At 54.0% G+C, this 23,409-nt stretch overlaps 2 protein-coding genes and 1 long non-coding RNA gene across 7 annotated transcripts; 1 reads left to right on the top strand and 2 right to left on the bottom strand.

The window, feature by feature from the left end:
• Positions 1-37: 37 nt before the first annotated feature.
• LOC141726663 (uncharacterized) lies at positions 38-3,266 on the bottom strand. The gene is made up of 3 exons (XR_012577739.1): positions 3,125-3,266; positions 1,449-1,703; positions 38-166 (listed from the first exon to the last, which is right to left on the bottom strand). It is a non-coding gene; the product is annotated as an uncharacterized LOC141726663 (long non-coding RNA).
• LOC141726660 (uncharacterized) lies at positions 538-16,814 on the top strand. 5 transcript variants are annotated; one of them, XM_074531626.1, is made up of 5 exons: positions 539-696; positions 807-850; positions 1,378-1,964; positions 2,331-2,406; positions 2,499-3,130. In XM_074531626.1, exons 1-5 carry the CDS (start codon positions 688-690, stop codon positions 2,566-2,568), a joined length of 786 nt encoding a protein of 261 aa, XP_074387727.1. In that variant the 5' UTR covers positions 539-687; the 3' UTR covers positions 2,569-3,130. The 5 variants fall into 5 exon arrangements, with proteins under 5 accessions (XP_074387726.1, XP_074387727.1, XP_074387725.1 ...); XM_074531624.1 differs by having other exon boundaries at positions 1,219-1,964; positions 2,340-2,406; XM_074531623.1 differs by having other exon boundaries at positions 1,219-1,964.
• Positions 16,469-20,690, bottom strand: LOC102071037 (uncharacterized). The gene is made up of 2 exons (XM_074531622.1): positions 20,580-20,690; positions 16,469-20,134 (listed from the first exon to the last, which is right to left on the bottom strand). Exon 2 carries the CDS (start codon positions 20,110-20,112, stop codon positions 16,933-16,935), a length of 3,180 nt encoding a protein of 1,059 aa, XP_074387723.1. The 5' UTR covers positions 20,113-20,134; positions 20,580-20,690; the 3' UTR covers positions 16,469-16,932.
• Positions 20,691-23,409: the final 2,719 nt, after the last annotated feature.

Here is a 23,409-nt window from a genome sequence, read left to right as displayed (position 1 = left end):
TCCTTCAGTGTGTTCTGCGCAGACAAAGAACGCTTGCTTTCTAATGCTTCAAATGGTGTTAGAAAGTTTATTTGCCAGCCAGTTTTGGTATCATTCCCTTGCACGGGCTTACAGATGTAAGGTGAGCTGAGAGAGTCCTGCCGGGCTCTGGGAGGGTTTGGAGTTCCTAGGGGAAATTGGAGGGGGGTCCATGGGGGATATCGGGGGGTCTCTGTCAGCGGGATCCCAGCTCTCCGCCACTTTAACCACCCCGAGAGCCTTCCAAACCACACTGGGACCCTCCTGCACCGCCAAGTCCTTTCTAGGATGCCCAGAACCACACCAGCCTCCTTCCACCCCAAACCTTTCCCTGGGAATCCCAAACAACCTCTCTGAGACCCTCAAAACCACCCCACTAACGCCCAGAACTCCCCGCGCATCTCTCAGCGCCCCAGAGCCGCAAATGCCTCCCGGGACCCCCATTTATACTCCAGGGCATCCCTCAGCGCCTCCAGAGCCCCCAAACGCCTCCGCGCATGCCCAAAGCCTCCCACGGACCCCTCCCCTGCCCGGCCGCGCTCGGCGCCGCCGCTTCCCGCCTTCCCCCTCCCCGGCCTCCCATTGGCGGCAGCGCCCGCCCGTCCCCGCGCTGAAACAATCAGCGCCCGAGCTCGGAACGCCGGGGCAAACCAAACGAGAGCGCGGGCGATGGAGCGGGTGAGGCCTGAGGGCTCCGGAAGGGACCGAGGGGGGAATTTGGGGGGGTCTCGGAGAGGAATTTGGGGGCTCGGGAGGGCCCCGCGTCACTTCCCGCATACCTCCCGCAGAAGCTCAGCCTGGAGCAGCGAACGGAGCGCCTGATGCAAAGGAGGTGGGAAAGCAGCCCGGCCTCAAGTGCCCCTCGGGATCCCCAAGCGCCCCTAGGAGGCCCCAGTCTGCTCCCCCGTTCCCTCAGTGTTGTCCCGGGCTCAGAGTGCTCCCCAGACCCCCAAATGCCGCCCCAGACCTCTAAGCGCCTGCCAATCCCCTCCCTTGCCCCGGTGAGACCCAGGCACGCCTCGGGGACCCTCAGCTACCGCACCCGATCCCAGGTGATGCCCCAGACACCCCATTGTGACCATAAGTGCGTCCCGCAGCCCCTCAAACTCCGCCCGAGACCACCAGTCCCACGGGGGCAGTACAGGGTCAGCATTTCGGGGGGTCCTCGCCCCTCCCCAACCTTCTCCTCCCCCCCACCAGCCAGGCCCTGCTCAAGCCCCGCCCCCGCGGGCCGGAAAGGGCAAAGGCGCTGCTTGGCTCCGCCCCCAGCAGCTCCACCCTCGATGACCCCCTCGTCCAATGGCGCTTGGGGCGGTGCCGAGGGAAGGAGCCAGCGCTGGACACGCCCCTGGTGTGCAGGGCCCTGCTGGGCTCTGCTGCTCCCCGGGGTTCCCTGCAGGGAGTGCCGCCGGGAAGGTCACGTGACTCACCTGAGGCGCCATGGCCAATCGGGAGACACTTCTGCAAGCACCAGGGAGCGTCTTCACCCCAGGCTGTCTCCCAGGAACCCTTGTGGCAGGATCCATGTTGGAGGCCGCCTGACTCCCGCAAGACCCTCTGGCCAATGAGGAGCAGCTCTCTGGATACCCTGCAGGGGGCACTATACTCACAGTCACGCGACTCTCACCATGCCCTGCGGCAAATCAGCAGCAGCTGCTGTGCACCTCTGCACCAGGGGGCGCCGCCTGGGAAGCGAGACTCCCATGAGCCTTTGCTGCAGGAGCCATTTCAGGGGTCACATGACTGCCTCGGGGCTCTGTGGTGTGCCCCATATTGGAAGTCACGCAGCTCCCAGGATGCCCTGGGGCCTGCAAGGGAGGCGCTTCCTGAGCCCCCGCCCCAGGGAGGGCCCGGGTTCAGGTCACGTGACCCCCGTGAGGCCCCACAGCCAATCCGGAGCAGTGCACATGATGCCCTACAGGAGGCGCCGTGGCAGCCGCCACTGGGTGAGGCACCAGAGGAGCCTTTGAGGGTCATGGGGGTCACTTGAGGGTCACGGGGTCACTTGTGGGTCATGGGGGTCACTTGTTGGCCAGGGAGTCACTCAAAGGCTGGGAGCTATTGAGGGTCATGAGGTACCTTTGTGGGGCTGGGGGCATTTGTGGGTCAGAGGGGTCACTGGTGGGCCTAGAGGTTCCCCTGCGGGCCAAGGCGGTCATTTGTGGGCCAGGGGCAAGGGGAGCAATTGTGGGTCAGGGGTCACTTGAGGGGCTGAGGGGGCACTTGTGGTTTGGGGAGACACTTCTGGCTCAGCAAGTCCCTTGTGAGGCTGGGGGAACACTTGTGGGACAGCCATCTCCTCTGACATGCAGCCCCCCCAGGCCCTCTTGGGGACCCCCTCCTCTGGATGCTGCGATGCCACCGCCGGGCCGTAAGGGAACGCCTCCGGTAGGACATCCCCGCCCCCAGATTTCAGGGATCTGCCCCTGTGCCTCCCTCAGGTCCCCCTAACTCCCCATTTGCTCTCCTTCTCTCCCCAGGGCCATTGAGACCCTCCTGGAATGCCCACCTGGGCACCCCCAACCCATGGTGGGGACAATAAAGCAATGACACTCCAAAATTGCTCCAGGGAGGTGGGGAGACCCCCAAAACTCCCTCCCTTACCTACCCCACCTTTGGGATTGCCCCAAATCCCTTCTCCCCCAAAGTGTCCCCAAGAGCATTTGGGGGGTTCTGGGGGCTCCAAAGCGGCTGTTGGCGGGGTGCTGGGTGTCTCTAGGGGGTCCCTGAGGGTCTGTGGGGCGTTTGGAGGGGCTCTGAGGCTGAGGAAGGGATTTGGGGGGTTTATCGGGAGCGCTGGGAATCGGGAGGGGTTGGGAGGGCACTGGGTGTCTTCAGGGCATCTAGAAGAGGTCTATGGGATTTTTCGGGGAGACTCTAGGAGCGTTGGGGAAAATCTGTGAAAGGTATCGGGGGTCCAGGAAGGACTTTGAGGGGACGCATGGGCTTTGGAGGGTCTTTAACGGTCCGGGGTCTGTGGGATGTTTTGGGGCTCCCAGGACAGCGTTGGGGGGTCTGTGGGGACTGGGAAGTCTCTAGGGGCGCCTGGGGGCTTATTGAACGCATCGGGGCGGGGAACCCCCAAACCCGTGGGAGTGGGGCTCACCTGTCTTCACCTTCACACGGCCGACATGGCGCCGGGGGTTCTGGTGTCCCTCCGGCCCTGAGGGCGCTGGGGGGGGGTCACGGGGGCGTCACAAGCTCCCCCCTCGCCCCCAAAAACCCCTCGTGCCCCCCCTCGCCTCCCACTCGCCACTGGTTCCGCGCCAGTTTACTCACTTCCTGGACTACAACTCCCGAAAGACCGCGGGGCCCCGTAGGACGCCGATAGAGCCGGGACTGCGGTTCCCGTCATGCCCCGCGACCCGCGAGAGGCCAGTCAGGGCCGGGACTGTCCCCTAAGCACCGTCCCAGCTGCTCCCCGAGTGCTCCCCTGAGCCGTGAGTGCGCCCCGGGGCCCCGTAAGTACCCCCACTTTCCCTCTCCTGACCCCCAAGTGCCCCTCCGGGTCCCGACGTCCGCCCGTCCCCTACTTGCCCCCAAAATGCCCCCCCCTCTGACCCCCAAGTGCTCGCCAGCTGCCTCTCCGACCCCTAAGCGCCCCTCCAGACCCTTTAATGATCCCGCAAGCACCCCCAGCTGGCCTCCAAGCGCCCCTCGAGTGTCTCCTGGGAATTGGCGTGATGACAACAATGTAGAGAAAGACGCTGATCCTGTTGCAGTATCAGCACCAGTTCAGCTTTTAATTAAAATTTGAATCAAAACTGCAATGGCCGATGTGGGGGATGGACAAGCGCCCCCCACCCCCCCTACTTTTTCCTGCCATTTCCGGGCTCCCTCTTGGAGCCAGGGAAATTGCAGGAAAAACATTCCTGCATGTTGCGCACGTCAAAATTTCATGGGAATCGGGAACAGGGTCTGTGTGGTGAACTTCCCTGACAGGCGCAGATAAATCCTGTCATGAAGAACAGGTTGAGAGGACTTTGGGGACCTGGAGTATACACTCCTGTAGCCCCTCCCAAAACCCCAGAGAACCCCTCCATCCTCTGCAGACTCCCTGGTAGATCCCAAATACCCTCAGAATGCCCTCAAAATGCTCCATAGCTCTCCCTCCCCAAACACCCTATAAACGCTTAGGACCCTCCCAGACTTCCTGAGGCTCTCTAAAATAACCCACAGATCTGCTCACTCCCCCACACCCCCTGATCTGCACATTCCCTCACACCTGGGCTACCCCAGGTGGCCACAACTAGTCACGGACTGCCTGAGCCACTTTTTGGGCTGATATGTATGTAGGCATAAATCTAATAGAGATATAATATATAATATAAAAAGGGGCCTCCAGGAGAGCTGGGGAGGGTCTTTGTCAGGGGACAGAATGGAGAGTGAGGGTTTTCACCTGCCAGGGGGCAGGGTTAGATGGGATATTGCGACGAAATTCCTCCCTGTGAGGGTGGTGAGACCCTGGCACAGATTGTCCAGAGAAGCTGCAGCTGCTCCATCCCTGGAAGTGTCAAAGGCCAGGTTGGACAGGGCTTGGAGCAATCTGGGATTGTGGAAGATGCCCCTGCCCATGGCAGGGGGTGGATCGAGATGACCTTTGAAGTCCCTTCCAACCCAAACCAGCCTGGGATTCTGAAAGTGGGGGAGGTTTGGGATGGGCAGCCTTGGCTGACCCCAGGTGCTCCCCTGGGCTGCTCCATCACTCACACTTCAGGGAGAGACAGCAAGAGAAAACCTCATGAGAAAGCTCCTGGGGGAGATGGGCTGGGGGAGGGTGGGTCCCTCAGGTAGAGGCAGCTGGGGCATGATTCCTACCCAACAGGCATCCCAATGGGGGACAAGACAGGTTCAGCTTCTTGTCCTGATCCCTCTGCAGAGCCTTTCTGCCCTCCAGCAGATCTAGACTCCCACACAAGTTGGTGTCATTTGTGAACTTACTTACACTTCCACTTGAACCCCTTGTCCAGGTCGCCAGTAAAGATGGTAAACAGGACTCGACCTAGCATTGACTCCTGGAGTCACCGACAAGTAATTGGGTGCAATGGACAGAGTGGGAGCTTCAGACAAGCCCTGTCTTAGGGTAAGATTTTTGGGTACAGCTTGAATTCAGTGGCCTGCACCTAAAGCACTGTCGCTCGCAAGAGTGGCAAATCAGGTATATATAAAATGAGATATTTATTGAATAGACAGGAGATAATAGAGAAAAGGTCTTGAACAGAGTTACGTACTACACAGTATAAAACAACAGTACTAGTTGATTACATAAAACGGTGCACAACATTAAGGTACCTATATCAAAGCTAGGAAAGAAATACTATAGATGAGGAGTCAATGTAGCTTACCACCAAACTGGCAAGAGTGTGCTAAGAGTCCTTTCACTCAACCCTCGAGAGAGTAACCACAAAACCAGCATCCCAACATTGCCCCACTCATTTCCAGGGAATGTGCAGAAGACTTCTACTTTGTGAAAGTTTGGTGTAGCTTTAATAGATTGTAAAGTTTCTGTCAGAAATTCCAGCTTATCTTTGCACAATCTTGCTTTCACAGCCAGATATTTATATTCAGGTAGAAGTGCCGCTTCCATGACACCCAAATAACTGCGAGACAAGAGGTGTTTACTGATTTATTTCACCAGTTAGCAAGCTCTTGTGGCAGGGAACATGTCCTGCTACACTGGCCCCAGCTGGATTTAGTTCCATTCCCCACCACTCTCTGGGCTTGGGCATCAGCCAGTTTCTCATGCAGCAAACAGTGCCCCTGTCCAATCCATGAGCAGCCAGCTCCTCCAGTGTCAAAGGCTTTACTGATGTCTATAATACACATCCACCACCCTTTCCTCATTTACTGAGTGGGTCATTCTGTCACAGGACCTGCCTTTCCCAAACGTACGCTGTCTGGGCCTGATTCCCTGGTTGTCCTGCACATGTGTAGGATAGCACTCAGGATGATCTGCTCCATGGCCTTCCCCAGTACAGGGGTTAGGCTGTCATGATACATGGAAAGCCTCTAAAACTCTAAAAGACAAAGCGAGTTATAAAGTAGTTATGTATTTTTTTTTGGCTGGGCACGTGTGCGATACTTCTGCAGAGGCGTGCGCATCTACTCACTCTCGGTGTTCTTTTTTTATCCTCTAAAATGTTACATATACATTAGGTTTTGCAGAAAATTTATGCGTATTCATTTCCTGGCTCCACCTTGTCCTGCTTTGTTTGCTAATTAACTTATCAGTCCCTTGCACCTGCGTACTTTTCTCTGGTGGTCATCCTGAGGGTCGCAGGGGGATGAAATAAGTGGTCTTCATCAGATTTGACCTTCTCACCCTGTCTTCTAGTGCATACTTACTGATTCTTTGATTACATTCCAAGCCATAAGGTTGGTTTGATTTGGTTTGGGGGTCAGAGAAGCACTGTTGTCTTGATAGTCTTGTAACTTTGTCCTGTTTTGATGAACATCATCCTTCCCTTATCACACCTCCTTGCATTCTTTTGTATTGCTCTCACACGTACACCGTCTTCCCTTTACAGGCAGTTAGCGCAGTAAAATGCAGCAAATATTAAGCAATATATATAATGTAAATATCTATTTCCAATCAATACTGCTCTGATTCCTAACCCTACGTCTCAGACAGACCTGGAGCTCCCTGAATCCTCCTTCCAATCCTTCTCATAGAAGGGCATCACATTTGCTAATTTTGAGTCAACAGGAACTCTTTCAGTTTACTAGAGCTGCTGAGAAATGAGTGAAATAGGCTTGGCCAGCTCTTTCTCCAGCTCCTTCAGGTGCGTCTCATTTATGCCCAGGTACTTATGTGTGTGTCTCATTGGCAGAGCAGGTCACTGACTGTTTCCTCCAGTCAGTGGATTCAGGGGCTTCACTCAGCTCCCTGTCACCAACTTCCAGCCCTGGGAGCTGAGCATCCTAGGACAACTGGGTTTGGTATTAAAGACTGAGCCTTTTCCTCCTCCCTGACACAGCACTGCCCTGTGCACCCAACAAAGGATGGAGACTTTCCTGAGCCCACCTTTTGCTGCCAAGGGATTTACAGAAACTTTTCTTGTTAACTTCAATCACACTGGCCAAATTAAGTTCCAGTTTGGCATTGGCCCTTCTAATTTTCTTGCTGTATCACCTCACAACATCCTTATAATCCCCTAAGGTTTCTACCTCTCCTTCCAGAGGTGACACATGCTCTTTTTTGCCCTGAGTTTCTGCCTAAGTTCTCTCTTTAACGAGACCAGTCATTTTCCCACTCTGGCTTGTCTTATGGCACATGGGCACAGCTCCTGGAGCTTTAAAATTTCCTTTTTAAAGAATCTCCACCTTTCTGGATTCCTTTTCCCTTCAGGACTGACTCCCAAGGGAATCTGTCAGTGGATCTCCTAAAAAGGACAAAATGTGCCCTCCAGCAGTCCAAGGAGGCAGTTCTGCTGCTCCCTCCTTTCTACCCCCACAGTGGAAAACTCATTTTGTGGTTGCTCTGCCCAAGACACTCCTAATTACCACATCACACACCACTGATGGAATCACAGAATCAGAGAATGGTGTGGGTTGGAAGGGACCTTAAAGAGCCTCTACTTCCAACCCTACTGCCATGGCCAGGGACACATTCCACTAGATGAAGTTGCTGCAAGCCCTGTCCAAACTGGCCTTGGACACTTCCAGTGATGGGGCAGCCACAGCTTCTCTGGGTAACCTGTGCCAGGACCTCACTACCTTCACAGGGAAGATTTTTTTTCTGGAAGCTGATCTAAACCTGCTCTCTGTCGGGGGGAGCCATTCTATCCCATCCTGTCACTCCAAGCCCATCACCAAGATCCATGGCTGACACCAGTCCTGGAGCGGCTCCATTACTATAAGTGGTTGCCGTGGGCATGAGCTGAAGCCTGTAGTAGATCCTGTTGCCATGGCAACCACTTGCTGTCTCATTCAGAGGGTCAGTTACCACAGCATTGGCCCAAGAAAAAATTTGGACCAAGTCTTGGCCCAGTTGTGATCCTGGAGTGCTGTGTGTTGGAGACCGAAATATTATAGTTTATGGCTTAAACATCTTCATGAAGAACTTTTGCCTATTATGGTAAAACTGTTTTACAAAAGCTGCAGAGAAGACCACCTCGCCCTGAATAGGGCCCTGACTGAGGGCCTACACTGCTTGCTGCTAAAGATAAGAGAAAGTAACAACTCAAGGCTGAGGACATTAGCAGAGCACAAGCCTAATACCTTCTGAGTGGAGACTGCAGCCCCAGGGCTATCAGCTGCCAGACTCCAGCAGACCCTCACATCAAAGGTGGGGCGGGGAGAGAGGTTTTGGGTGTGTCATGAAAAAGCCTCTGGTGAGAGGCAGTTAACACCCATCCTCTGCTGTGCAGAGGAGCTAAGTTGTGCGGCCCCTTCGCCCTGGGAGAAGCTGCATCTGCATGAAGAACAGAGGGGTGTCATGGCCCCATCAAAGCCCCCCCCATTTGGCATCTGGTCAGGGGTCTGATGGCTTGACCTGGATGCCCAGCCTTCCCAGAGAGAGGTCCTGCAAGAGACAACTTTCTAGAGGTCTCGGGCAGTCCTTCAGCCACAGGGTAATCTCAGCAAGGGGCAGGCAGCTCAGCTCATAGCAGTGATTTCAGCTCTGCCTTGGGAGCTGTACCCTGGCCAACACTGTCCATTCTAGATGCCTCTCAGGGCAGGAGGGCTGTGGTGCTGTTGGCTGGTTGCAGCATCAGGAGCTCATGACTGGTGTATCTAGAGCCATCCATCCTCATTGGCAATGGGACTTATGGCACACAGTGGCAGTGTCATTCAGCATCCAGTGTTATACAATTCAACATCACAGACTATTCTCACCCAAAGTCAAATCCTCCTGCGTTACCCACAAAATGCCCCATGGTCCTTGAGCAAAGACAATGCCATGGATAGGTTTGCCTCTGCTTAAGGCACGACTGATCCCAACAGTTTTCCCTAACCCACTTCTCATATGCGCCATAGGTATTTTATCCCCTTCTCCAGTATGTGGATGTTTTGTTTGGGCAGGGCCAGCTCAACTGGGTAGAGCCTGGTAGGTGTTCACTGATCAGGTGGCCTTTGCTAATGTTTAAAGGTCCCAGCACCCACTGCTTTCAAGGTGGTTTTTAACAGTTCATTGTACCATTTGGCTTTCCCAGGGCCCAGGTGTTCATGAGGCTGTTTTTGAAATAAGTCCCATTGTTTGAGTCAATACTTTCAGTGCTGCTACTTTGCCACAGGACTTGTTTTTCAAGGGTCAGCATGATGCTCCAGGAAGTGGTCCAGCATGAGGATGGGTCTCCAGCCATCCAGTCAGACCTTCTACCACTGTCAGGGTGTAGCTCTTGCTTTGGAGAGGTTGCAGCAGTGTGATGCAATTGTTCTGCCAGGCTTCCCCAGATTTATGTTTTGACCATCATCCCCCACACCACAGGGGCTTTACTCGCCTGGCCCTGCTTGATCGCAGCACACATTTCACAGTCATGGATTACCCAGGATATAGTGTCCATTATTAAGTCCACCCCTCAGTCATGATGCATCTGCGTGATACATCTCTTCCCTGATGACCTTAGATGCCTAAGGGGCCCACTGAACCAGAAATAACTCGCCCTTGTGTGGCCAGTCCAGACCCACCTGAGACACTTTAATCCTGGCAGCCCAATCCGCTGCCCATTGTTGTGATGCTCTTCGCTGGCTGACTCTTGGATACGTGAGCACCCACAGGATGGACTTTCCCAGCCAACTTCTCTACCCAGGCATCAATGTGTCGCAGCAGTGGGCCCTCGCCAGGTAATAATTAGCATTGACTCCATCATTCACAGAAGGCTGATCAATCTCTTTATTCCATTATTATTATGAAGAAACCCATTCCTTTTATAGACAGTTATGATACACCTGGACTTAATTGGTCCTCCAATCCAAACTCCATCACCATTGGCTAATTAAGAAACCACCTTTTGGTAAACAAATCTCCATAACACATTCCACATGTTCACAACAACAGGTGCAGCAAGATAAGAATTGTTTCTCATTCTTTTCTCTAATCTTCTCACAGACTTTTCCCAGAAAGGCCTGGAAAAGTTGTCTGTTGCTCTCTGTGACCAGAGAGCTACTGCCACAGCAATGTCTTGCCACAATTCAGTAAACCAGATGGATTTCCCTGTGCGCTGCCAATTGGTCTTTTTCCATTGTCCAGCTACCTCTGCAGAGCATTTGCTGTTATGCATGAGTCAGTGGCCATTTCTCTCATTCAGCGATATTCAGCAATAGCCAAAGTCAGCTGGACAGCTTTCAGCTTCCAACGTGACTTGATTCATCTTGTCCCTCAGTAACTTCTGCAACTCATCACATAGGACTTGACAGGGCTGCCTTGTCTTTCCTGATGTATCCCTACAATATCCTCTCCTGAGGTAAGGTCTGCAAAGGATTCATGGGGCCACTGGGCCAGTGACAATGTGGTTTTGCCCCTCATTTCCAGTCAGGATCACTTCAGTTTCCAATACAGTCAGCTGTTAGGATTCCTCTGTCATCCCAGAAACACAGATGGATTCTACCCCTGCAGATATTGATGGCATCTGGGTACATCAGGTGATGATGTCAAATAAAGCCTTGTACTCTTGTGGTCCTGCTGTATAGATCCAATGGTCCCTTTCCTCCACCTGGATGGAGCCAGGGCCCCTCTATCTCTCTCTGATCATGGTACTTACTGCTTGCTTCTTGTAAATACGACCTGGAGGTCCTTTCAAGAGGATCAGAAGTAACATCAGCCCTTCTATTCTGTCTGAGGACTTGCCCAGTGGAAACTGGAGAAGATTTATCCTTGATGAGTTTTCTGTGGTGGTGTTCTTCCTCTCAACTCACCTGTGAGAAACAACTGCTCACTTTGAAAATTTAGAAAGGTTTATTAAACCTTAACAAAAATACAACAAAGGACTACATAAGGAAAAATTTGCAGCACTGGGAACTGCCCCCGTGCATACCATGTGGCTGGTTCCTCTTCAAGATGGACGCTCAGTCTTTTATACCCCTGGAGGTTGCATCAGTCAGCCCTGGCCCCTCCCAAAGTCTGTCAGTCAGCTCTTCTTTGCCATTTATTGGTGGAGACTGCTTTCTTGTAACCTGATTGGAGATCAGGTGTTGCCATGTTGCACCCCCTAAGCACCAAGCTTTTCCATTCCCAACTGCCCCAGGTAGGGGAGACATGTTCACACCTTCTTTTTACCTGGCCTAGACAACCCAGGCTGTCTGATGGTCACAACACAGGGTGGGGGGGAGGGAACTATGGGGAGAATAGAGGACATCTAAACTACAATAGCATAACTATACATCACTAAAGCTTTTCTTAATATTCGCACAATAGTTATCTTTTAATTGCGAGAGCCAGTCATCTCATTATCCATCTATAACATCATCACCCATGCTGCTAGGGCAGAGATGGATTTTCAATCCCACTTTCTCATGTCCTCTCCATGGTCACACAGTTGAAACCACAGGTTACTGCATAGTGTGTCTCCCCTCTTCTGAGCAGGATTTTGCCTGCTCCCAATAGCAGAGACTCTGGTCCATACCGGCAGGGCATGGGACATTGCCTCTCTGGTTTGCTCGAGTCTTTCAAATCTGTCTTCAGTGTTGGACATTCTTTCCACAGACAATGCATAGGTCGGTAGGGAGAAGAAAAGATGATCTTCATGTTGCCAAAGCTGGGTGGAAGCTGTTGTCTCATTAGTCAAAGGGACAGTACCACGATCAGACTGAGAACGATTTATTGCTTAGATAACATCAGTCTCAAAGGCTATGAGATTTATAAGACAGCAAGCAGTCGGCCAAAGTCTAAGATGGTCACAAGTTCTTTGTTGCAAGACAGTATATAACTTTCTAATCCAATGGACAGTCACCACAGAGTATGTTTTGTTTTTATAACCTATCCCCTTACTTCTTTCTCCTGCAATGCGGATACTTTTGTCCAATAAGGTCTTATTACATATACACACATATGTCTCTATTATAATACCTAAACTTTCAGCTTATTCTCTACAAACACATTACTACATTATTGCACTATAAAACCCTTCATCATCTTATCTAATACAGTTTCATACTTAAAACATATTCTTGCTTATAACTGTAGAAGCATAAGTTTATGATTCTTCTATTCAATGTCTATTACAGCGACCTGAGGAGGTCTCCATGGTGAGAGAAGGACGAGAATCTTGTTTGATGATCAGAAGGCTGAATTTATTGATATAAGACATATAATACATTATAGCTATACTAAAAAGAATAAGGAGAGAAGTTGCAGAAGCTGCTAAGCTAAGAATAGAATAGAAAAGAATGAAATAACAAAGTTCTGTATCCAGGGAATCTGTCCCTGAGCTTGGTCCTGTGATTGGCCCCCAATTGTAAACACAGAATCTGATCCAATCACAGGGGCACCTGCTACATTTCACAGCAGCCAAAAACAATTGTTTACATTCTTCTTCTGGGGCTCTGCTTCCCAGAAGATGCACAAATCCCAAAAAAAGGATTTCTATGAAAAAATGTCTGCGACAAATGTCTGTGTACCTTGCTTTCACATCAATCTAGACTTCTTCTTAGGCTGTAAATCAAACCCTCTTGAGCCTGTGAAGATTTCTATCTTTCCAATTCCCACACTGGGTAGTCACCTGAAGCACTGTTTGCTTTCCTTCTTTCATCAACATCACTGCCAGTGATGGTATACAACAATGATAGGCTTCACACAAACTTCTGCCACATCGATTGTGTACCCTGAACCTCATCTGGATCTTCCTCCTGTTGTGAGGACCCTGCTTTGTCTTCATCCCTCACTGAGCAAACTGATTTGGTCTTGGATAACTTGTGTATAGGGACAGCTGCTCCCAGCATATGTTGTGCCTGTGGTTCAGCTGCAACTGGAGTGCCCACAGTGCCCGTCGCTCTGCCTTCCTCCTCCTCCCCCTGAGGGTACTGTCTAGTGATGAACAGTGGCTGGTAAATAGTAGCCAGGGCCCAGCACATTGCATAACTTTGTGCCTCTCTGGAGTCACTACAGCATTTTTCTTTCATAAATTTTATCACTTTACCATGGTCCTGTAGTTACCAGGGGTGAACTTCCAAACCACTGGAGCAGAGAAATCCTCCAAACACTGGCCCTTGTCCTCCCATATTTCATACCACTCCTGGCTATTGTCCCTCAGGGAAGATCTCTGAATCGTCTTTATGAAAATTTCTTTTGTAATTTCAAACATGGTATAGACCACATTGAGGAGGCCTGGCAGACACAGCAACAAGAACAGGCTGGGAACTATTATTAATGGACTCCACTCTAGGCAAGGGCAGGAGAGAAGCACTGAATACATATCCCAAATGACCCTCATTGCCCTTGATGTTACCATGTCATAAACTGATATCCCAGAGTACATCAACAAAGCAATCCTGATCCCTCTCTCCCTGCTCTGAAAAAGAACATATGGCAATACATACAGGGCATACAGGGTTAGGTACCACACCCACATGAACAGACCAAGAAACATTGGTCTGCACATAATACAACAAAGGCTTAGATCACATTTGTTTTCAAACAGCTCTAGACAGATCTGTTGTTATCTCGACCCTTTGTGCCTCACATTGGGCAGCAATTGAGGCTGTCATGTTTTAAGAACAGTATTCCATACTTTAATGCTTATACTGAAACCACACTGACTCTTGCTTCCCTGACCCCTCCAGCTGGAAGCACAAAAGACAAAGATCACAGTTTAACACAAGAACAATTTACTGGAAACAGTAAATGAAATAAGAAAACAGTGACAGAAACTATATTAATGACAACAGCTCATTAAGAGACCATAATAAGACAAAGAATCTACACAGAAAGTCTGTAATAATGCCGACTGTTTCTCCTCAAAGAAGGAACCCCTTCCTCTCAGATGCGGGAGAAAGAGTCCTTTTCCCTTACCCCTGGCAAATAAGATGGTATTGAATAACCTCCTAGAAATGCCCACAGCAACACCCCTCAGCTACTGCAAAAAAAAAAAAAAAACAACAACTCTATTTTAGCAACTCTGCCCTGGCTGAAACTAGAATGGCCATGCCAGTGGGGAGATTTCAAAGGGGTGTGGGAAGATGGATGCAAACAAGAGGAATGAGAAGCTCTGAAAGCAGAAATACCTCATGGGGAGTGACATGAGAATGGGGCTATAAGCTTGTTCGGGGAAGGTTCAAGGGTAAACTCCACATCATAGCAGTGCTGGTTTGGCAACTCCTTTGTCTCTGCTGCATTGAAGAGGCTGAAACAGGGAGAAAAACTGCCCTAAAGGGGAGCAGGGAGGGTGATAAGCTTTGCCTCATCCCAGCCCAGCCTGGGAGTGACTCCTGGCACAGGGGCTGCTGCAAGAAGCTCCCCTTCCCTCCTCTTCCCCTCCCCCCCTCTCTCTCCTGTCCTGAGGACACAGGGGGTATGAAGATCCCAGGGTGCCACCTGCACAACTCCTGGCTGGCAGCAGATGTTACCCCAAGTTGTCACAGAGCCTGCAGAGCTGCAGGATGCCTCAGCCTGAGGTGCCTGGGGCTGCTGATACTGGGGTGTCTAGGTGCCGCATCGGGGGTGCTGATCTCTGTGTCCGTTCTGTCCCAGCCCACATCACCAGAGCAGATCCTCGAGATATTGGCCAAGGGCAATAGAAACCAGCGCAGCATCACACCAAGACCAACGCCGCCTCCTTCCACTCCCATGCCATCTTCCAGGTGAGTGCTGCTGGCTGTGGTATTGCTCCAATCAGTGCTGGAAATGAAGCTAGGAAGTTGCTGAGATAACATCCCAGGGCTGTCCCACTCAGCACCGAGTTGGGAATTACATACCCCAGGACTCTGACTGTCAAAGTGCTCCGCAGTTTCTTGATGCAAACTTGCCAAGTAGATTTAAATTCCAGCCATGTACTTTCCTGAATTTGCAGGGCTGTTACATTTGCCGGGGCAGATGGAGGCTCTGGCTATCACTTCAGCCTGTTTCTAGTGCCTCATCCATAGCTACTTGTAGGGGAGTAAATCAGGTGTCTGGATGCTTTTCCAGAGCCTTGGAAACCCAACCAGCTGTACCATCCTCCACCACTAAACATGGGGGTTGCTGATTCTTTTCCATGACTCTGTCCCTTCCTTCCAGATCTTTTCCCTGGCTTTGCTCCTTGTGTCATGTCCAAGTGTTTGACTCATCCTCACAGCATGCCAGGTTCCTCTCCTACTCCTGCCCCATCTTCCAGTGTGATCCACTGACCCATTCCATGGGAAACACGGAGCCCTGGTCCCGCTGGTGCTAGTTGCTCCAACCAACCTCCCCAGGGGTGTGTGTAGCCATGGCTTCAGCCATCTTTGTCCTCGCAGATCCTGGTGAAGCAGTGGAACCGACCCCACTCTTGGCTTTGCTGGGAACCTGTGTGTGGCCAAGGTGAGCCTGACTGACCCGGCGGACTTGGGGTGAGCCTAGGTCACCAAGGACTGCAGAGAGGGGCTGTGGGAGGGACCAGCATCAATTGCTCACTGCTGGCCCTTGACAGCATCATGTGCCCACTGGCCAGAGGTAAGGGAAGGCTGTTCCCGGCCTGGCACTGCTGAGCTCTGGCTGTCTGGGGTCGGGCCTGGGAGGCACCTCCCCGAGCACCCCAGGGCCGATAAGCTGAGCAGAGCTTCGGTCTCTCGGGACAGAGCAGGCAGAGCCACATCCTGCTCTGGAAGAGCAGCTGATGCTCTTGCGAAAGGGCTTCCCTGGGCAGCACAACCCAGTGATCGCAGCCCAAACACCTGTAGCATGCTCTGGTTTGCCAGCCAAGCCAAGTACATCCTGCTGCTGGTGAGGATCAGGTGGGAGCAATGCAGGGACCTGCCTGGGGCTTGGGAGTTGCTGAGTTGGGGGTCAGGGTGTGGTGGGATGGATTGGTGGGTGCCTCCTGTAGGCCGCTGGAATTTCCCAGCCATGGGGGTGTCGCTGGGGGCAGAAGCAGCTGCAGCAGTGTGTGCCCAGGATGACCCAGCAGCAGATTGAGCTGCAGCAGCCTGTGCCCAGGGTGACCCAGATGTGCAAGAGCTGCATCTCCCACGTGCTGGGAAAAGGAACTGAATGATGAAGCATTTGCTGCGTCTGAATATTGACGTCCATCTTGCTTCCCTCTTTTCCTCCTCCACCTTCTCCTTTTCCTCATTACTGTCATCCCAACTGCACATTTCTCAGAGGATAACTGTCGGAACTCAGTACGTCCCTCCGGGTGTCCCGAGTTGCTGAGGACCCCAGCGGGGGGCTCGGAGACCCTGGCACACAGCCCAGAACACCTGGGGATTTGATTATGACCCCTGGAGCAAGTTACCAGCTTTGTATGAAAACCTGAAAGTCACAGAGGTTTGAATAGTATAATAATAATAATATTATCACAGGGTGAAAATGTAGATTTTAGGATTTTTGGTATGGGGGTTATGGGGACAAGATGGACGAACTTGGGTGTGTCTAGCCTTTCTTCTTGTTCTCCATTTTCTGCTGTGATGCTGGCACTTTGGGATTGGTTTAGAGTGCACTGTCTAACATAGGTGATAGGCATTGGGAATTAAGTGTAAATATCTTATACGTAGTTCGTAGTATAGAAAGACAACACCGCCTCAGGGGCAGTCAGAGTGCCTTTGGCTGCCTTGCTGAGCAGACCTTGGCTGGGCAGAAAGAAAATTTTATAGATAAGAATTAATAAACAACTTGAAGACCAAATACTGAAGAGTTCAGACTCGTTCTTAAGCCGTGCGGGCCGAAACAGAGACATCCTGCATATCTTGGGGCAGCAATTAACAACCATCTATCCGAGAGATAACCAGGGATTTTGAGACAAAACCACATGTTTTTGATTGGGAATGTCCCTGGGGATCCCCATTACACCAGGATAAGTTGCTCTAGAGTAGCTTCTCTCTCTCCCAGCAACCTTTCTCCTCCTCCTCTGCCTCCTCCTCCTCCTTCTTGTTACCTTCATCCCCACTGTGCAGAACATATTCCCAAGAGAAAAGCCGGTGATTCTGGGGCAGAAAACTGCTTTTCTGAGGGGAGACCTCCACAGCGGTCTCAGTTCTGTCAGGGCAGCCTCCCTCCCTGTCCTCCATCTTCCTCTCCTCATTCTCCTCTTCCTCCTTGCTGCCATCAGCCCCACTCCACAGGACACCTTCCCCAGATAAAAAGCAGTGATTCTGGGGCAGAACGTTTCTTTCCTGAGGGAGAACTTCCCCGGGGGTCCCAGATGTGCCAGGGCTTCCCTCCCTGCCCCCCCTCTCCCTCTCCTCCTCCTCTTCCCCCCCACTCAGGGCACACCTGAGCTTTGCCCAGAAGAGGGGCTGTGCAGGGGGCTCAGAGGGCCAGCGCAGGTGTGTGCGCCGCAGCAGCACACGTCGCATGCGATGGAAGGCCGAGAGCTCGGCCTCGGGGATGTCCTCAAGGAAGATGAGGACAAGGACATCGCGCAGCTCGTCGAAGAGGCGATAGCTGGCCATCTGGATCTCCAGCGAGCACCACTCGCTGCGCAGGTACCCACGGCTCACCACACACACCGTGTGCCGGCTGTTGTACACAGCGTCCACGATGTTGTCCACTATGGCGCGGCCAGGGCGAAAGTCACGGTGGTGCAGGCAGAGCCGCAGGGCTCCGCGCTCCAGCTCAGGCACCAACTCCTCCAGCACCCACCGCTCATCCCCAGAGTTGTAGGACACGAAGGTGTCATAGGTGTAGCGCCGCTGCTCCCGCCGCCAGTGCCCACGTGCCCAGGCACGCAGCAGGAACAGCTGGTAGCGCAACCGCCAGTACCCACGGTGGTGCAGCAGCGGCAGCACCAGCAGCAGCAGCACAGCCGGTGCTGTCCCTGCAAACAGGTACCGCCCCATGTCCAGGTAGCACACACACGTGTCAAAGCAGTGCAGGTATGCGGAGGCCCCACCCACCTCACCACACGTGTAGTTATACAGATAGACTACCTGCACAGGCCCACGTGCCAGCCAGGCAGGCAGCCAGGCATTGGCACAGCTGCAACTCAGTGGGCACTTGCGCAGGTCCAGATAGCGCAGGGCGGGGAGGCGGGTGGCCAGAGTCACATCCAATGTACGCAGCCCGTTCTTGGCCAGGCGCAGCTCCTTCAGTTGTGTCAGATTTCCGAAGACCTCAGGGCCAAGGCTGCGCAGTCCTGCGCTCTCCAGGTTCAGGCTGCGCAGTTGGCTCAGGTTCTTGAAGATGCCGGCAGGCAGGTGGCCCATCCCGCCACTGCTGTCAGCCAGTGTCAGGTACTGCAGCTGTGCCAGGTCATCGAAGGCATCAGCAGGGATGGCCGAGAGCGAGTTCTGTGACAGGTAGAGTGAGCGCAAGGCACTGAGGCCCTGGAAGAAGCGTTGTGGGACCACACGCATCCCATATGGCTGCTGTGCCTGCAGCTTCAGGTCATAGAGGTTATGTAGGTAGCGGAAAGGTGGCAGCTGCCGCAGGTGTCGGCTCAGGTAGCGCAGCCCATTGGCACGCAGGTCCAGCACGCCCAGTGTCACCTGCACCGGCTGGAATGCGGCCACCCTCACCTCCAGCAGCCGGTTGCGGTCCAGGTAAAGCCGGCAAAGCCGCGGGAGGCCCTGAAATGCCTTGGCTGCCAAGTGCCGCAAGTTGTTCCTGCCCAGGTCAAGGGTCTGCAGGCGGTCAAGCCCCTTGAAGGCGCCAGGGAAGAGCACGGCCACACGGTTGTTGCGCAGGTTGAGGTCTTCCAACTGGTGCAGGTCAGCAAAGGAGCCGGGCAGGAGGTCAGTGAGCAGGTTGTTGTCAAGGCGCAGGTGCCTCAGGTTGCGGAGTCCACGCAGCGCTGCGCGGTGCAGCCGTGCCAGCCCGTTCACATCCAGCCGCAGCTGCCGCAGTGCTGGTGCATTGTCAAAAGCACCCGCACCGGCCACTAAGATGCGGTTGAAGCGCAGGGACACATTGTGCAGCTGCTTCAGAACTGGGGTCCCTTTGCACGATGGCAGTCGCTGCAGCAAGTTGTGCTCAGCCACCAGCTCACGCAGTGCTGCATGCTGCTTCGGGTTCAGCAGCTGCCCTATGCAGCCCAAATGCCGCAGCCGGTTGCCAGACACATCCAGGGCACCCAGCACCGGACACTCGGCCAGAGCCCTTTTGGGCATTGATGTAAGGTTCATGTGCTGCAGCTGCAGCCTCTGCAGCCTCTGTCCTCTCAGCTGCTTGCACAGGTATTCCAGGCCACTTGTGTTCACCTGTAGCCCTGACACGTCCACCTGACGCGGGGAGATTCCAGCCACGCGCAGCAGCTGTACTACGTCCAGCGGGTTCCCAGCCAGGTGCAGGTGTGTCAGGTTGTTCAGGCACAGGTGAGAGAGCAGTGCAGGGTCTGAGATGTTGTTGTAGGACAGGTCGAGCACACGCAGCCCTGGGGGTATCACCGCAGAGGTGGCCCCTGAAAGAGCTCCCAGGGAGTTGTTGCAGAGGTACAGGACCCTCAGTGTGGGCGGCAGCCCCGGGCCCAGTGTGGACAGCATGTTGCCACACAGGTCGAGCAGGTCTAGGTGTGTCAGATTCCCCACAGCCATGGCCACAGTCTCCAGTGCACTGAGCCGGCCACCCCGCAGCCAGAGTGTGCTGAGTGCAGCCAGAGCCTGGAAAGCCCTGGGGGCCACCTTCTGTAGCGGATTGTGGTCCAGCCGCAGTGTGCTCAGGTTGCCCAGCCCGGTAAACACACCTGTGGCCAGCACTGAGATGTTGTTGTGGGCCAGGTTTAGGTGAGCCAGTGCTGACAGCCCCGAGAAAGCCCCTGGGGCCAGGAGTTCCAGCTGGTTGTGGGTCAGATCAAGGATGCAGAGCCGCGGCAGGTGGGCAAAGGCACTGGGGGGCACCTGGCGCAAGATGTTGACAGAGAGGTTGAGGGATGTAGCAGTGGAGGGAAGGTCGTCCACTGCAGCCCCCACAGTGCTCAGGAAGCGCTGGATGCAGCGGAACAGCCCAGGGTCCCATGGTGCCTGGATGCAGTTGTGGAAGCCATAGGGAAAGACCCCTGCAGGCACCATCACCAGTGTCACCAGTGTCACCAGCAGTGGAGTGCACATCCTGACTCACCCTGGGGAGATCCTGGATGCAGTAGGAGAGAGAGAGAGTAGGATGAGGCTTGGTACCATAGAGACCCCCTTCGAGGCCCAGGGACTACACCTTGGGCTCAGGGATCCCCACCACGCTAGGGATCCCCCTTGCAACCCAGGGACCTCACCACCATCCCAAAGACCCTACTCAGGGCCCAGAGAACCCTCATCCACACCCCACCAGAATACCAGGATCCCCACTCTGCGTGCAAGGACTCCTTGTCCACACCCCAGGGCCTCACACACACACTCCAGGGATTTCCTTCAGGGCCCAGAGACCCCTTCCATCCACAGCCCAGGCAGACACACCCCAGGGACCCCCATCACGGCCCAGGGGCCTCCCCCAGGACCAAAGAACCTCCACACAACCCAAGGACCCCTTGCCCCCCAGTCCCAGAGGGATTTTGGGGACCCCCTGCTCCCCATCAAGTTCCCACCGTGCCACTGCCTCTGCTTTGGGTGATTTTGGGGTTAGAAACAGGAAGTTTGGGGTATCACTTTTTGTCACCACTGCCCCACCCACCTCCTTGTGACGTGGGTGGGGGAGGCCCCTGCCTGGACGGATTTAAGGGTCCCCGGGGGGCTGGCAAGGGGTACCAGGCCACACAGCTGGGTCGCCCCCCTGGTGCAGACTCCCAGAGTCTGGGGGGAATCCCTGGGACACCCAAGCCTCTTCCCCTCCCTATCCCCCACCCCCATCCCGTGCCGTCCCCCTGCTGCCACATGCTTCTCTTTGTTCCTCTTCCCCTTCCTCAGACTGAACCACCTGGTTTTGGTTCCTTCGGGGAAAATACTGGGCTGTACTGGGTTATGCTCTCTTATACTGGGCTGTACTGGACTATATTGGTCTATACTGAGCTGTGATGGGTTGTGCTGAGTTACACTGGAGTGTACGGGGTGCTGCTGGGCCGTACGGCGCCGTACTGGCTTGTACTGCCCAGTACCACCGGGCACAGACGCGCTGTCCAGGTGCTGCGTAGGAAGCGTGGCCTGACTCGGGGGCGTGGCCTGACTTGGGGGCGTGGTCCGTGCAGCATCGAGGCGGGCCCTGTCGGGAGTGTGGGGGGCCTGGAGAGTGGGGGTCCATCAGGATGAGGGGGCATATTTGGGTCTGGGGGATTATAAACCGGCTCGGGGGATTTGGGGGCTGCAGGGACTGGGGTGCACGGGGGAATTATGGGGGTGTGCGGGGGGGCTGCAGGGACTGTGCTGTGCAGCGGCCGCAGCTGGTGATGCGTAGCCCTCAGCAAATGTGGGGCGAGTACCCCCCATCTTCCCCCCAGGGCGATGGGCTGGAGCTGGAGTACGAGATGGTGCCGACCAAAGGGGATTCCTTCCGGACGCGGCACCTCTCGGCCAATGAGTTCGGTGCTGCCGCGGCCGGGGGAAAGACATTGCGAGGACGACTGGCGTGCATCGAGATCGCGGGGTATATTGGGGGTTACGGGGGTTTGAGGAGGCTTATTGGGGTCTAGGGGGTCTGGAGGGGCTGAAGGGATTGCTGTATATCAGGGTCTGCGGCTGTATAGGGAGTTATGGTGGTCTGGGGGGCTGCAGGGATTGGGGAAGTATATGAGGATCTGGAGGATTGTTTAGGGGTTTGAGGGGTTGGAAGGATTGGAGTGCATCAGTATGGGGAATATATTGGAGGTTATTGAGATCTGAGGAAGCTGAAGGGGTTGGAGTACAAAGGGGAATGATGCTGGGGCTGCAATGCAGGGGGCGACTGTGGATAGTCTGGTGGGTTTTGGGGGGCTTCATGGGGTGAACCCCTTCTCACCCCTCCCCCCACCTTCCTCCTCGTCTTCATCATCACGCTCATGTTATTCATCAGTGAGCAGCTGGGGGGAAATCTGAGCTTCAGGGGGGCCTGGGGGAGGCAGTGTTTTGACAGATCTGGTGCTCACCCCCCATAGTCGCCCCAGACCTGGTCTAGGGATGGCAGCTGCTCCACACCACCTGCAAGATGCTCATAGTGGCTGCCAGCATGGAGTGTGAAGGGGGAACAAGTGGAGCTATGGGCAGGTCTGTGGGAGCCAGCAGCAGCTGTGGGGACTGGAGAGCATTGGGGCCTGGGGAAGTTATATTGGGATTTGGGGGATCTTCAGAAACTGGGAGGTGTCGGGGTCCAAGGGGCATATTGAGATTTGAAAGGGCTGGGGCTTCTGGGTGCATTTGGGAGAGCTTTCACAGCAAAGTGTAGGGGATATGGGGGAGCACAAGGGCGCTTTGAAGTCATGGGAGGTAATGAGGGGCTTGGGGGAGTACAGGAGGTGTGGGGGGGCACAGCCCCTCGTGTGGGGGGCGTGATGAAGGGGGGTACCCAGCCCTCCCCATATCCCCATGCCAGCTGCTCCCCCCACCCTATCAGCTTCCTCATTTTCCTCATGCTCATCCTGCTGGGCAAGGGGTTTTCCATCACAGGTACTACGGAGGATATGGGGAGGTGGCTGGGGGGCACAGGGGCAGCTGTGAGTCACTATGGGACAGTCAGGGGTCCCTATAGAGCATTTGGGGGGGGAGGTGTGGAGTAGTTTTGGGGTTCTCTATGGGGCACCCACAGGGTTGGTGCTTTCAGGGGCCACATCAGACTGGGGAGCTCCATCCAGCTCTCCATGTACATGACCCTGTACAGCATCGCCCCCTACAAGGCCCAGGTGAGACTCCTACACCCACTTGTATTTGTGCGGTTTAGGGAGGGTTTGTGGGTATTTGGAGGGCTATTTTGGGATGCAGGGGCAGTTCTCTGACCAACATAAGGTGCTTTATAATTGTGAGGTTCAGGTGAGACCCATGTGCCTAGCTGTATTTGGGGAATATAGGAGGCATTTGGAGGGGTATGGGGTATTGTGATGGTGTTTGGCTTTGTGGGGTTTATCTTTGGGGGGAGAGGCAGTATTTTGACCCTGGTCGAGTGACGCACCCCTACAAGTCACCTGCTGGGCGCAGGCTCACTATGCTGCACTTCGGGGCCTTCAGCTGGTTATGCAATGCCATCGCCATCACTGTCACCATTGTCCTTGAGTGACAATGGCTACGCTACTTCTACCTGTCCTTCCTGAGAGCTTATGCCCTCTGGTGAGTCCTGGGGGCTACCTGGAGGACACCTGAGGTCTCTCACACAAGGGTCTCTCAAAGAGGTATCATGAGGGTCTCACAGGGATGTCACAAGGGTCACTCTCATAGAAGTCTCAAAGTGGTCTCACAGGCAGAAAACTCTTCAAGGAAAAATGCCACTCAGTTGCCACTGGACAAGTCCTCAGGCAG

This window comes from Zonotrichia albicollis, chromosome 37 (genome assembly GCF_047830755.1).
Source record: "Zonotrichia albicollis isolate bZonAlb1 chromosome 37, bZonAlb1.hap1, whole genome shotgun sequence".
Taxonomy (NCBI): Eukaryota; Metazoa; Chordata; class Aves; order Passeriformes; family Passerellidae; genus Zonotrichia; species Zonotrichia albicollis.
This window is presented reverse-complemented; position numbering and strand designations above follow the sequence as displayed.

Excerpts from the sequence above, each read along its gene's own strand:
- LOC141726660 (XM_074531623.1), top strand. Across the intron at positions 851-1,218 it reads GAGCGCCTGATGCAAAGGAG|CCAGGCCCTGCTCAAGCCCC; the intron begins GTGGGAAAGCAG and ends CCCCCCCACCAG. Across the intron at positions 1,965-2,330 it reads GCCGTGGCAGCCGCCACTGG|CCCCCCCAGGCCCTCTTGGG; the intron begins GTGAGGCACCAG and ends TCTGACATGCAG.
- LOC102071037 (XM_074531622.1), bottom strand. The coding sequence starts at position 20,112 with ATGTGCACTCCACTGCTGGTGACACTGGTGACACTGGTGATGGTGCCT.